Source organism: Scyliorhinus torazame, chromosome 8 (genome assembly GCF_047496885.1).
Source record: "Scyliorhinus torazame isolate Kashiwa2021f chromosome 8, sScyTor2.1, whole genome shotgun sequence".
Classification (NCBI taxonomy): Eukaryota; Metazoa; Chordata; class Chondrichthyes; order Carcharhiniformes; family Scyliorhinidae; genus Scyliorhinus; species Scyliorhinus torazame.
Genome location: NC_092714.1, coordinates 257,001,364 through 257,015,690, shown reverse-complemented (window position 1 = coordinate 257,015,690; position 14,327 = coordinate 257,001,364). Strand labels below are relative to the sequence as shown.

General features: G+C 49.8%; 1 protein-coding gene across 1 annotated transcript in view; it reads right to left on the bottom strand.

Annotated features, from left to right (window-relative positions):
- plcg1 (phospholipase C, gamma 1) overlaps window positions 1-14,327 on the bottom strand; it is a 206,915-nt gene that overhangs the window by 75,739 nt on the left and 116,849 nt on the right. Inside the window, exons 13-14 of the mRNA XM_072515148.1 lie at window positions 12,177-12,345; window positions 10,287-10,406 (exon numbers count right to left, since the gene is read on the bottom strand). Coding sequence (XP_072371249.1) covers window positions 10,287-10,406; window positions 12,177-12,345 — 289 coding nt within the window. The remainder of the gene's footprint in view (window positions 1-10,286; window positions 10,407-12,176; window positions 12,346-14,327) is intronic.

Here is a 14,327-nt window from a genome sequence, read left to right as displayed (position 1 = left end):
GGCTAGATAGATCCAGCTCAAGGACCGGAAGAAGGCCGGCAGCGGCCAAGGTACTTAAGGGGTTTATGGACCAAATGGGGGGAGTGGATCCATGGCGATTTCTTAGACCTAGGGCTAGGGAGTATTCCTTCTTCTCCCATGTCCATAAAGTGTACTCCCGGATAGATTTTTTTGTTTTGGGAAGGTCGTTGATCTCTAGGGTGGAAGAAGCTGAGTACTCAGCCATAGCGGTTTCGGATCATGCCCCACATTGGGTGGACCTGGAATTAGGAGAGGAAAGGGAGCAGAGAACACTCTGGCGATTAGATGTGGGACTGATGGCGGATGAGGGAGTGTGTGCAAGAGTGCGGGGGTGTATTGAGAGATACCTGGAGGTCAATGACGACGGCGAGGTCCCTGTGGGAGTGGTATGGGAAGCACTAAAAGCGGTGGTCAGAGGAGAGCTGATCTCCATTGGGGCCCACAAAAGGAAAACAGAGGCCAAGGAAAGGGAAAGATTACTGGGGGAGATTTTAAGGGTGGATAGGGAATTTGCAGAGACCCCGGAGGAGGAATTGTACAGGGAGAGGAGACGACTCCAGACGGAATTTGACCTTCTGACCACCAGAAAGGCGGAGGTACTGTGGAGGAAGGCACAGGGGAGGAGGTATGAATATGGGGAAAAGGCGAGTCGCCTGTTGGCTCATCAATTGCGAAAGAGGGCAGCAGCGAGGGAAATAGGAGGAATTAGAGACGAAAGGGGAGACACGGTGCGAAGGGCAGGAAAGATAAATGAGGTGTTCAAGACCTTCTATGAGGAACTGTATAGGTCTCAACCCCCAGAGGGAGAGGAGGGGATGCGGCAGTTCCTGGACCAATTGAGGTTCCCGAAAGTGGAGGAGCGGGGGGTGGTAGGCCTGGGGGCACCGATTGGGGTGGACGAGGTTATTAAGGGACTGGGAAGCATGCAAGCAGGGAAGGCCCCAGGACCAGACGGGTTCCCGGTGGAGTATTACAGAAAATATGTGGACTTGTTGGCCCCGTTGATGGTGAGGACGTTCAATGAGGCCAGGAAAGGGGGGACTCTACCCCCGACGATGTCGGAGGCGACGATATCGTTAATTTTGAAGAGGGATAAAGATCCGTTGCAGTGCGGGTCCTATAGACCCATTTCATTGTTGAACGTGGACGCCAAATTGTTGGCAAAGGTACTGGCATCGAGGATAGAGGACTGTGTCCCGGGGGTGGTGCACGAAGACCAGACAGGGTTCGTAAAAGGGAGACAACTGAATGTTAACGTGCGACGACTATTAGGGGTGATAATGATGCCCCCAGTGGAGGGGGAGGCAGAGATAGTGGCGGCAATGGACGCAGAGAAGGCATTTGATAGGGTGGAGTGGGAGTATTTATGGGAAGTGTTAAGGAGGTTTGGGTTTGGGAACGGGTTTATTAGCTGGGTTAGACTTCTTTATGGGGCTCCAACGGCAAGCGTAGTTACAGGTCGACATAGATCGGAGTATTTCCGACTATATAGGGGAACAAGGCAGGGATGCCCGCTGTCTCCATTGTTGTTCGCGTTGGCAATTGAACCTCTGGCCATGGCGTTGAGAGACTCCAGGAAATGGAGAGGGGTGATTAGAGGGGGAGAAGAACACCGAGTCTCGTTATATGCGGATGACCTATTGTTATACGTGTCGGACCCAGCGGGGGGAATGATAGAGGTTATGCGAATTTTGAGGGGGTTCGGGGATTTCTCGGGGTATAGGCTAAACATGGGGAAGAGTGAATTATTTGTGATACATCCAGGGGACCAGAGTAGAGAGATAGAAGGCTTGCCTCTAAGGAAAGTGGAAAGAAACTTCCGATACCTGGGGATTCAGATCGCTAGGAGCTGGGGAACCTTGCACAGACTTAATCTGACACGGTTGGTAGAACAAATGGAGGAGGACTTCAAGAGGTGGGACATGCAGCCTCTATCGCTGGCGGGCAGGGTGCAAGCAATTAAGATGATGGTCCTCCCGAGGTTCTTATTTGTATTTCAATGTCTCCCTATACTAATCACTAAGACCTTTTTTAATAAAATAGACAGGAGCATCACGAGCTTCGTGTGGGCAGGGAAAGTTCCGAGAGTAAGGAGGGGGTTCCTTCAGCGTAGTAGGGACAGAGGAGGATTGGCACTACCGAACTTGGGCGATTACTATTGGGCCGCCAATGTGGCAATGATACGTAAATGGATGATGGAGGGTGAGGGAGCGGCGTGGGAAAGACTGGAGAGAAAGTCCTGTAAAGGGACGAGTTTAGAGGCGCTGGTGACGGCGCCGCTACCGATCTCACCTAAAAGGTTTACCACGAACCCGGTGGTGGCGGCAACATTGAATATCTGGGGACAGTGGAGGCGACAGAGAGGGGTGCGGGGAGCCCTGGTGGGGTCCCCAATCAGGAACAACCATAGGTTCGCCCCAGGAAGAATGGATGGAGGATTTCAGAGCTGGTTCCAGTTGGGAATTAGGAGGGTGGGAGATTTATTTATAGATGGGACTTTTGCGAGCTTGGGAGCATTGGAGGAAAAGTATAAGTTGCCCCGGGGAAATTTCTTGAGATATATGCAGGTGAGGGCATTTACTAGACAACAGGTGAGGGAATTTCCATTGCTCCCGACACAGGGGATACAGGACAGGGTGCTTTCAGGGGTGTGGGTCGGAGAGGGCAAGGTGTCAGAGATTTACCGAGAGATGAGGGAAGAGGGGGAGGAGTCGGTGGGCGAACTAAAAGGAAAGTGGGAAGAAGAACTAGGGGAGGAGATAGAGGAGGGTATGTGGGCTGATGCCCTAAGCAGGGTAAATTCCTCTTCCTCATGCGCCAGGCTTAGCCTGATTCAATTTAAGGTGCTACATAGAGCACACATAACGGGAGCAAGATTGAGCAGGTTCTTTGAAGTGGAGGACAAATGTGGGAGGTGTGGCGGGAGCCCGGCAAACCACGCACATATGTTTTGGGCATGCCCGGCACTGGAAGGGTATTGGAAGGGAGTGACGGGAGTGATTTCGCGGGTGGTGAGGGCCCGGGTCAAACCAGGCTGGGGGTTAGCTCTATTTGGAGTTGCGGAAGAGTCGGGAGTGCAGGAGGCGAAAGAGGCCGACGTTGTGGCCTTTGCGTCCCTAGTAGCCCGGCGCAGGATCCTACTCATGTGGAAGGAGGCGAAACCCCCCGGACTGGAGGCCTGGGTAAATGATATGGCGGGGTTCATTAAACTGGAGCAGATAAAGTTTGCCCTGAGAGGATCGGCTCAAGGGTTCACCAGGCGGTGGCAGCCATTTCTCGACTACCTAGGGGAACGTTAGAGGGAAGACAGATGACCAGCAGCAGCAACCCAGGGGGAGGGGGGGTGGGGGGGGGGGGGAGGGGGGGTTTAGTTTAGGTCAAAGATAAAGGGGTTTTGTTACTTGTGTATTGTTTAAAATTTCTGTATTGTTATTGTTGCGTTTGCTTTGTAAGAGGGGAAAAATTGTTGTTTGGGAAAAAATTTTCAATAAAACATTTATAAAAAAAAAAAAAAAAAAAACTCCCCCGATCTCCCTAGCTGCGTCCCGCTTCCGAAGCTGATGCGCCAGCATCCGGCTTGCCTTTTCCCCATCCTCATAAATCGTCCCCTGGGCCTTCCTCCACTGCACCTCCGCCTTCCTGGTGGTCACCAGGTCGAATTCGGCCTGGAGGCTGCGCTTCTTCCTCAACAGTCCTTCCTCAGGCACCTCCGCATACCTCCTGTCTACCCTCACCGTCTTCCCCACTAGCCTCTCCCTCTGCTCCCTCCTCTCCTTGTGGGCCTTAATGGAGATCAGCTCTCCCCTAACCACCGCCTTCAGCGCCTCCCATACCATCCCCACTCGGACCTCCCCATTATCGTTGGCCTCCAGGTACCTCTCTATGCTTCCCCGGACCCGCTCACTCACCTCCTCGTCCGCCAACAGCCCCACCTCCAAGCGCCACAGCGGGCGCTGGTCCCTCTCCTCCCCCATCTCCAAGTCCACCCAATGCGGGGCGTGGTCCGAAATGGCTATTGCCGAATACTCAATATCCTCTACTCTCGCTATCAGCGCCCTACTCAAAATGAAAAAGTCTATCCGGGAATAAGCCTTATGAACATGTGAGAAGAATGAAAATTCCCTAGCCCCCGGCCTTGCAAATCTCCAAGGGTCCACCCCTCCCATCTGGTCCATAAACCCCCTCAGCACTCTAGCCGCAGCCAGCTTCCTACCCGTCCTAGACCTGGAGCGATCCAGTGCCGGATCCAACACCGTGTTAAAGTCTCCCCCCATTTATCAGGCCCCCCACTTCCAAGTCTGGGATCCGACCCAACATACGCCGCATAAAATCCGCATCGTCCCAGTTCGGAGCATACGCATTGACCAGCACCACCCTCTCCCCTTGCAGCTTACCACTTATCATTACATACCTACCGCCATTGTCTGCCACAATGCTCGATGCCTCGAACGACACCTTCTTTCCCACCAAGATCGCCACCCCTCGATTTTTGGCATCCAGCCCCGAATGAAACACCTGACCTACCCACCCTTTCCTCAATCTTACCTGGTCTGCCACCTTCAGGTGTGTCTCCTGGAGCATGACCACATCCGCCTTGAGCCCCTTCAGGTGCGCAAACACGTGGGCCCGCTTGATCAGCCCGTTCAGTCCCCTTACATTCCAGGTTATCAGCCGGATCAGGGGGCTACCCGCCCCCCTCCCCTGCCGACTAGCCATAACCCCTCCTCGGCCAGCCACGCGCCCGCACCCCACACCCGGCCCGTTCCCCAAGGCGGCAGACCCCCGTCTCGACCCTCCCCCCCCCCCCCCCCACTCGCTCCAGCTCCCCCTTGACCATAGCAGCAGCAACTCGATTCCCCCCCACCCCCCCGGCTAGGACCCATCCTAGCTGCTTTACTCCCCACATTGCACAAGTCAGCTGAATCCTGCTGACCCCGGCCGCTCCCGTCTCTCCTTCTACTCCTCCCATTGTGTGACACACCCTCCTCTTCCATTCCCCATCCGCAGGCTCTCCACCTCCCCCTTCCATCCCAAGCGCGGGAAACAACCCTCGCTTCCCCGCCCCAGCCCCGCCCCCTCCAGACCCCAGCGCGGGAAAAAGCCCGCGCTTTCCACCTACCCGGCCCCGCCACCTCTGACGCAGCTCCTTTTACAGGCCAGTCCCCTCACCCTCGACTGCGGCCTCCCCCTCCCCCGCGGGGCCCCATCTCACTGCCGGCCATCCACCCCTGTTCCATTTACCTACCGCCCTCCAAGGGCCCCCCCGACGAACCCAACCAAAACAGTGCCCAACCCACACTAACCACCCTCACCGAACCAGAAAAAAAAAACAAGAGCAAAGGACCCCCGCTCAAAAAGTAACATATCAACTGCAATCCCCAAATGCCCATCCCGACCCTCAATCTGTGTCCAACTTCTCGGCCTGAACAAAGGCCCACGCCTCCTCCGGAGACTCAAAGTAATGGTGCCGGTCCTTATAGGTGACCCACCGTCGCGCTGGCTGCAACATGCCAAACTTCACCCCCTTCCTGTGCAGCACCGCCTTCACTCGATTGTACCCCGCCCTCCTCTTCGCCACCTCCGCACTCCAGTCCTGGTATATTCGAACCTCCGCGTTCTCCCACCTGCTGCTCCTTTCCTTCTTGGCCCACCTGAGCACACACTCCCGATCAGCGAACCGATGAAACCTCACCAGCGCCGCCCGCGGAGGCTCATTAGCCTTGGGCCTCCTCGCCAGAACTCCATGGGCCCCTTCCAGCTCCAGGGGCCTCTGGAAGGACTCTGCTCCCATCAGTGAGTTCAACATGGTGACCACATAGGCCCCCACGTCTGGCCCCTCCAGCCCTTCCGGGAGGCCCAGAATCAGCAAGTTCTTCCGCCTCGACCGATTCTCCATCTCCTCGAACTGCTCCTGCCATTTCTTGTGGAGCGCCTCGTGCGCCTCCACCTTTACCGCCAGGCCTAAGATCTCGCCCTCGTTGTCGGAGATCTTTTATCAGGCCTCGCGGATCGCCACTCCCTGGGCCGTCTGTGTCTCCAGCAGCTTATCCATAGACGCCTTCATCGGCTCTAACAGGTCCGCTTTAATCTCTCTGAGGCAGCGCTGGATAGCCTCCTGTTGCTCCTGCGCTCACTGCATCCACGCTGCCTGATCCCCGCCCGCCGCCATTTTGTTCTTCTTCCCTCGCACCTTCTTCGGGTCCACCACCACTTTTTTAGTCGCCCCGCTCCTGGTAAAAGCCATATACTGTCGGGGAACTATTGTACTCTCCTGCCCACAGCGGGAAACATCGAAAAAATGCCGTTGGGGGCCCTGAAAAGAGACCAAAAGTCTGTTTTTTGCGGGAGCTGCCGAATGTGCGACTTAGCTCCGCATAGCCGCAACCGGAAGTCCTATTTATTATTTATTATCACACAAGACCTCTTACTATACTAGCAGCACTTACTTATAGAACACACCTGGTCTGTTCACAGACTGACAGAAATTTTATTTTGTATATTCTTTATGCAAGCAACATTTTATGAGTTTAATTCTCAGCCAGGGTGGACAGAGATAGACTGGGCATGCAAAATGCACCTAAACCTCTAAATGGAAATCGCTAAAATGTTAAAAACAGAATAAATATAGAAAATTGCTGGAAAAGCTCAGCAGGTCTGGCAGCATCTGAGGAGGGAGAAACAGAATTCATATTTCGAGTCAGTGTGACTCTTCTAAAGCAATTAATCCCAACCCGTACAAACTACAGCCCTGTCTCTCTCTTTCTCTTCCCCTCCCCCACCACGCTTCAGAAAAATAATAAGACAGCTCTCATGGCCAATCACATTCTGAAGTGCCTGAAACAAAAAACAACAACAATCAGAGGCTGATTTCTGTGTGAAGCTTTGGAACACTAGGTGGATCAGGAGGTCAGAATGCTGAGGTGGTTATAAACTCTTTGGCTCAACACCCAATACACTTTCTAGTGCAGCGAACCACTCCCACTGGGACCCTGCTATAATGTGGTCCGCTTTCGCACTGAACTCAAGATAAGGTGGGCCCCCGCTTTGGACTCCAAAATTTCCATTTGCAAAGACAAAATTACAACCACCTTGGTGCTGCAAGACAGGATATCAAGGTGCAACAAAAGTATCTGTCTCTTTCTACATAGTCAGTCCTATTTACTGTATGTTGCCATGTAAGAGTACCTTTAAGAAATGGGTGCTTAAGAAATGTACCTTTAAGAAATGGGTGTTTATCAGTGATGCCAGCGTGTGTGTGGAGCTGGGCTGTCTGTCAGCTTTTTACTTTCATTTTAGGCTGTTTGCTGCAGGGTGTGTTTTAGTTTTGTTTTCAGTGTTGGAGCTGAAGCCAGACAGAGCAGGTGTACTGTTGATCTCTCTGCCATGAAAAGACTATCTCTTGGTCATTTGGTGAATTCAGAATTATAAATGTTCTCAGTAGTGAATGTAAACCTAATGTGCTTCTGTTAAAAGGTGTTTCTTTTGTCTTCTGGATGTTGTTTTGGGAAGTTATTAAGGATTACTTAGTGTTGTATTCTTTGGGGGTTGTATTCGAATTGATGGTTGCTAAGATGTTCACTGTATGTTTTAAAAAGGTTAACTTGAGTTCATACAATAAACATTGTTTTGCTTTAAAAAATACTTTTCCATTTCTGCTGTACCACACCTGTAGAGTGGGCCGTGTGCTCCCCATACCACAATCTAGTAAAAGTTATGGGTCAGGTGAACTCCATGCTACACTTTGGGGTTCTCTAAACCCTGGCTCATAACAATGTTTAATATTTTATCCACTGCAAAATTAATTCCTCTGGAGCAAAGTTTAATGTTTTCTGATGAGACTGCCTTAGGTATTTTAAAAGTCTCACTTTTCCTTTTTGCAACTTCATTTGACACCAAGTTGCATAAATGGAATAGAACAATACTCAGTCCCCTAGAATCTAATTTCCAAAACAGAAGCTTACAAGGACATTTTGACACCTTTATAGATGACGTTCAATGAGCAAAGGTTTACGCTGAAAGGAACATTTAGTCAGAAGGAATGCAAACTTGGTGAAATATTTTCTCGTACAATGCACGCAGATGAATTCAGTTATCACAAGTATCTGATCCTCCCACACAGGAAAAATTAACAGACTAAAATGTCAATTAAAGTGCTTGCAGTTTTCTATTTTTAATAGCAATCAAGTGGGATGCATCTCTGCAGCATATATTTTGGCTGATTTAAATAGTCAAGTTAATCACCAGCTTTGATTCAAATAATTTGTAATGAAACTGTTTTTCGCCACTATGAATCCAATTTCTAAAGGTTTGAACATAGGAGGCAAATGCAGGACATAATTAAAGTAGATCTATTTGATTGACAAAAGACAAATCTTTACAAAAGGAGTTCATTATTGAATGGTCTCGCCCAAGACCTGTTGTCGTGATATCGACTCCGCTATAATGTAGCATTCAGATAGACTGGAACAGCACACAGGAGTAGCTTTTGGAGTGTTCACCACATGCAAAGCTCCAGTGGGTGAATAGAATGGATGCTGTCGTACTGAGACATATAGATCATCTTATCATGGAATTTACAGTGCAGAAGGAAGCCACTCGGCCCATCGAGTCTACACCGGCGCTTGAAAGAGCACCCTACCTAAGCCCACGGCTCCACCCTATTCCCTTAACCCAGTAACTCCACCTACCCTTTGGACACTAAGGGGCATCATAGCGTGGCTAATCCACCTAACCTGCACATCTTTGGACTGTGGTAGGAAACCGGAGCACCCGGAGGGAACCCACGCACACACGGGGAGAAAACGCAAACTCCACACAGGCAGCCACCCGAAGTTGGAATTGAACCCAGGTCCCTGGAGCTGTGAGGCAGCAGTGCTGCCGTTCCCCTTACAATTGCACTCTTCAGGTCAAATGCAAGAATGGTAAATTTCAAATGATCGCTACAATTTATACTACAGGATAAAGGGTTGGCAGGTTGATTGGTCGGCCAATTGACTGATTGGCCGAGGTGATGCCATGGAGAAAGCAATGGGAAACGATAGGCTCCCCAAGCTCCTAAGTAATTCAAAAGAGACACAAGGCTCGAATATATTTCATTTTTTTGTTGTTACAGAGAACGGTTCCCCGAATATGAATGTACATCGCTTCTAGCAAGTTTAAATGAGTTTGGTTGCTTATCTTAGCTAGTGTGGCTATCAGCACAGTCAGGATTTTTCAACAAGCGCTGCCGGAATCATACCTAACAGTAGATGTTTCATTTAGGTTTTGCAAGCACGGGCTGGTTGAGTAGGATCTGTACTCTGCCTACGACCAACAATCGAGGGAACGGGCCGTTTGCTTGGACAACGGAATATGTAGAAGCCGTGTAGCTTTTTTGAAATACTCAGGAACTTGTGAAGCCTACAGTTCCTTGTTGCTTTCTCTGCGGCCAATCAGTGTCAATTTGCTAACCAATCAACACCTTTTTTCCTATAGAAACGATTGTTGGTATTGTTTGAAATTTGGCATTCTTGCATTTATCCTGACCAGTGTAAGATAAAAAACTTTGGCAACATGGGCAGCACAGTAGCACAAGTGGGTAGCACTGTGGCTTCACAGCGCCAGGGTCCCAGGTTCGATTCCCCGCTGGGTCACTGTCTATGTGGAGTCTGCACGTTCTCCCCGTGTCTGCATGGGTTTCCTCCGGGTGCTCCCGTTTCCTCCCACAGTCCAAAGACGTGCAGGTTGGGTGGATTGGCCATGATAAATTGCCCCGAGTGTCCAAAAAGATTAGATGGGGTTATTGGGCTATGGGGATAGGGTGGAAGTGTGGGCTTAAGTGGGTCGGTGCAGACTCGATGGGCCGAATGGCCTCCTTCTGCACTGTATGTTCTATGTTTCTCTTTTCATCATTAAGAATTCCGACTCTGCATGGCTAGCCAGTGATTTCTTCTGGAAGTGAACGAGTGGATGTCCAGGATTAGGATCAAGTGTTATTGTCATCACGGTCAAAGAGTCCAATACCATGAACTACAAGGCTGGTGACTGCGTTGCCAGAAAGCTGCTATCCATGGGACTCAGTCACCAACGTCAGAAAAGCAGGGAGTAAGGAGTGGAAATGAGAAGCAGAAAGAGGGCAAGGAACTGGCATTAGCAAACGGAAATATTAAGATGAGTTTTGCAGCAGAGGTCCTAGGAATGCTCCGGCTGGATTAGAATCCGAAACTCTCGAACAATCGGAAAATGAATGTAAAGTGTGGAGTAAAAATCCCGAATCTGGCACCTACATGATTGATTGGATCCTCAAGGTACAAGATTCCATTCTTTATCGAGTTGCTGATGTCATTCTCGGAGTATGTAGAAGTCGATACTTCCTCATAGGCACTGCCCTCGGCCAGTTTCTTATGCTGTGAGAAAGAAAGAAATGTATAATGCAACAGCTCGGGCAACGATCACTGCAATGTGTACATGGGACAGCGAAGTATAAAATGTACAGGGAAGAACGCATCTCGAAGCACAGGAGAGTGAAATGAAATGAAAATCGCTTATTGTCACAAGTAGGCTTCAAATGAAGTTACTGTGAAAAGCCCCTAGTCGCCACATTCCGGGGCCTGTTCGGGGAGGCTGGTACGGGAATTGAACCGTGCTGCTGGCCTGCCTGGGTCTGCTTTCAAAGCCAGCGATTTAGCCCAGTGTGCTAAACCAGCCCCTGGGGAGCATTTACAAATAACTAACATTTTCTGTCATCGGCACGATGAGGGACATCATTGCTGGGAAATATACCCCTTCACATTGCAGATTAAGCACTCCCAGCTGAGTTATATACAGAATAATGAATCTTCCAGTCTGTCCCCAAAACGTTACCCAGCAGGTAACCACAGCAGATTTCTTTCCCTAAAGGACATGTCTGAATCAGATGGTTTTTACAACAGTCTGGTAGTTTTGTGCTCATGACTGCTAAAACTACTTTTTTATTTGAGATTTATTTACTTGAATTTGCCACGGTGGGATTTGAACTCATGTCTGCAGATCATTACTTGAGTCCAGCAACAGAACCACTGTGCTACAATTCCTAATTTTCATCGCACTCTCTACAGTACTATCAGAGTCTCGGCCCCCACCTTCACGCAACCATGAAACTCTTTTACTCCTGGGCACCTGAACAGTAGACAAACGTCTCCATCTGTAGGGAAGTAGTATTGTCACTGAACCCATAAGACCATAAGACATAGGAGCAGAATTAGGCCACTTGGCCCATTAAGTCTGCTCCGCCATTCAATCATGCTGATATTTTTCTCATCCCCATTCTCCTGCCTTCTCCCCATAACCCCTGATCCCCTTATTGATCAAAAACCTATCTATCTCTGTCTTAAAGACACTCAGTGATTTGGCCTCCACAGCCTTCTGCGGCAAAGAGTTCCACAGATTCACCACCCTCTGGCTGAAGAAATTCCTCCTCATCTCTGTTTCAAAGGATCGTCCCTTTAGTCTGAGATTGTGTCCTCGGCTTCTAGTTTTTCCTACATGTGGAAGCGTCCTCTCCACGTCCATTCTATCCAGGCCTCCTGATGCTCTGGGGGCCTTGGTTCAAATCCCGCCACTGCAGATGGTGAAATTTGAATTAAATAAAAATCTGGAATTAAAAGTCTAATGACGGCCATGAAACCATTGTCGTTTGTCATAAAAACCCATCTGTGCCTGACCTGGTCTGCCTACATGTGACTCCAAACCCACAGCAATGTCCCTCATCTAACTGCCTCCTCAAGGGCAATTTAGGGATGGACAACAAATGCTGGTACAGCCGAAACCCACATCCCACGAATGAATAAAAAAAGACTTTCAACTACAATGCTTGTACAATTTTTAAAAATAAATATTTTTATTCTCCACCTTTTACACATTTTAATCCAAATTTACACCCACCAACAAACAACAATGCTGGTATAATTACATGCATTTTACGTAGTCAATCCCTGACCTCTAAACTCCTGAGTCATTTTCCTACTGCAATTTCCAAATAGATCCAAACTTAGGCCGTGTTCGGTAGAGGCCAGTGTGAGTTGCAAACACAGCGCAGTGAAGTGTTAATGGCAACAGGTTTGTTAATAATTTTAAACCTCCTCACCCATCTTTAAACAAATCAAAGCAAGGAGCTGACATTGATGGCAATGGCTGACCTTAATCAGGAATTTTCTCCTCAGCTGATTGGGCGAGGGAAGGCCATCTGCTGTGATGTCGACTGGTTTGGTCAGCAACATGTCACCAAACACCTTCTTGAAAACATTAGCCATGTTGCGCTGTTGAACGATGCTACAATGGTCTTCGATCGATAGGACCACAGGGTACCTGCCAAATAATCCAAAACACGAGAGTGATATTCAAAGAGCCGGCACACCCGAGCTCCAGGAGTTCAGAAAGATTGCGACACCTTCCCCACCAACCTCCGGCCATACTGAGTCACGCCTCACCTTGCACTAAATTTCACACTCCAGCTGCTAAGGCCCATCGACAATGCTGCCAACTTCTTTTACCAAACTCTTGGCATAAAAGACGGGGCGGGGCGGGGGGGGCCTGCTTGAGGCTGGCCTTCCTTCCCCATTGCAGCGCCACAGGGAGCAGTGGTCACTGCTGGGACTGCAACAGTCCCCAAGGGAGGTACTCAGTCATGGAGCCCTGACTGTGGCCCGAGTCCGGGATTTCAGTGGGGCCAGGCTTGCAGGACCTCCAGTACGGGGACCAAGGGGGCAGTAGGTGACAGGTCAAGGAAGGGGTGCCCATCAGTCCCGCTGGACACTTGGTGCCAACCTCACTCACCATGGGTAGAACCCCAGTGCAGTAGGAAGAGGTTCTCAGGTGGCCATTAATTGGACACTTAAGGGCCTCCACTGGGTGAGCAGGCAACCTGATGACTCCCAAAGAAACACCATCAAAATTCTTCTCAGCCAACTTCCTTTCTAGGTTATAAGGGCAGGGTTCTCCATTCTGTCTGTATAATGACTATCTCCGAGACCAGATGTCAGCCTTACATAGATTGATAGAATGTATGACACGGAAACCAGTCAGTCGGCCCAACTGGTCCAGGCCAGTGTTATTGCTTCACTCGAGAGCCCTTCTTTATCCAACTCTATCAGCATGTCCTTCCGTTGTCTTTCTTCCACGTGTTTATCGAGCCTCCCCTTAAATACTATTCACCAATTTCAACTATTCCTTGTAGTACCAAGTTCCATATTCAAGGTGCTGAGGGTGGACGTTTCCCCTGAATTCCCCACTCAATTTCTAAGTGGTTATAGAATTATATTATAGAATTTACAATGCAGAAGGAGGCCATTCGGCCCATCGAGTCTGCACCGGCTCTTGGAAAGAGCACCCTACCCAAGGTCAACACCTCCACCCTATCCCCATAACCCAGTAACCCCACCCAATACTAAGGGCAATATTGGACACTAAGGGCAATTTATCATGGCCAATTCACCTAACCCGCACATCTTTGGACTGTGGGAGGAAACCGGAGCACCCGGAGGAAACCCATGCACACACGGGGAGGATGTGCAGACTCCGCACAGACAGTAACCCAAGCCGGAATCGAATCTGGGACCCTGGAGCTGTGAAGCAATTGTGCTATCCACAATGCTAGCGTGCTGCTACCGTATGTTATATCTTGTGGCCTCTAGTTTTCAAAATCCCCCACAAGTAGAAACATCTTCTCTAAATCTGCCCAATCGAACCCTTCCATAATGTTAAAGGCCTCGATCGGATCACCACTCAGACTTAAGGCAAAAAGCAAATTACTGCGGATACTGGAATCTGAAAATAAAGCAGAAAATGTCGGAAAATCTCAGCAGGTCTGACAGGAGAGAACGGAGCTAGCGTTTTGAGCCTGGACGAATCCGATGAAGACTCAAAACGTTATCTCTGTTCTCTCTCCACAGATGCTATCAGACCTGCCGAGATTTTCAAGTAATATCTGCTTTTGCAACACTCAAGACTTCTCTTCTCTTGAGCCAAGAGCTCCCTTTCGCCCTTATCCAGGCCTTCAAAGTCTCCCTTGTGTCTCATTGACTGGGAGTGGACATAGGTAAGATGCTGACTGACCAGAGGACTGTACAGTTTAATCAGAACTGGCTCTGACTGCCATTCCACTGCATTAACATTGTAGTTCACGAGGGCAGCACAGTGGCGCAGTGGTTAGCACTGCAGTCTCACGGCGGCGAGGTCCCAGGTTCGATCCCGGATCTGGGTTACTGTCCGTGTGGAGTTTGCACATTCTCACCGTGTTTGCGTGCGTTTCGCCCCCACAACACAAAGATGTGCAGGGTAGGTGGATTGGC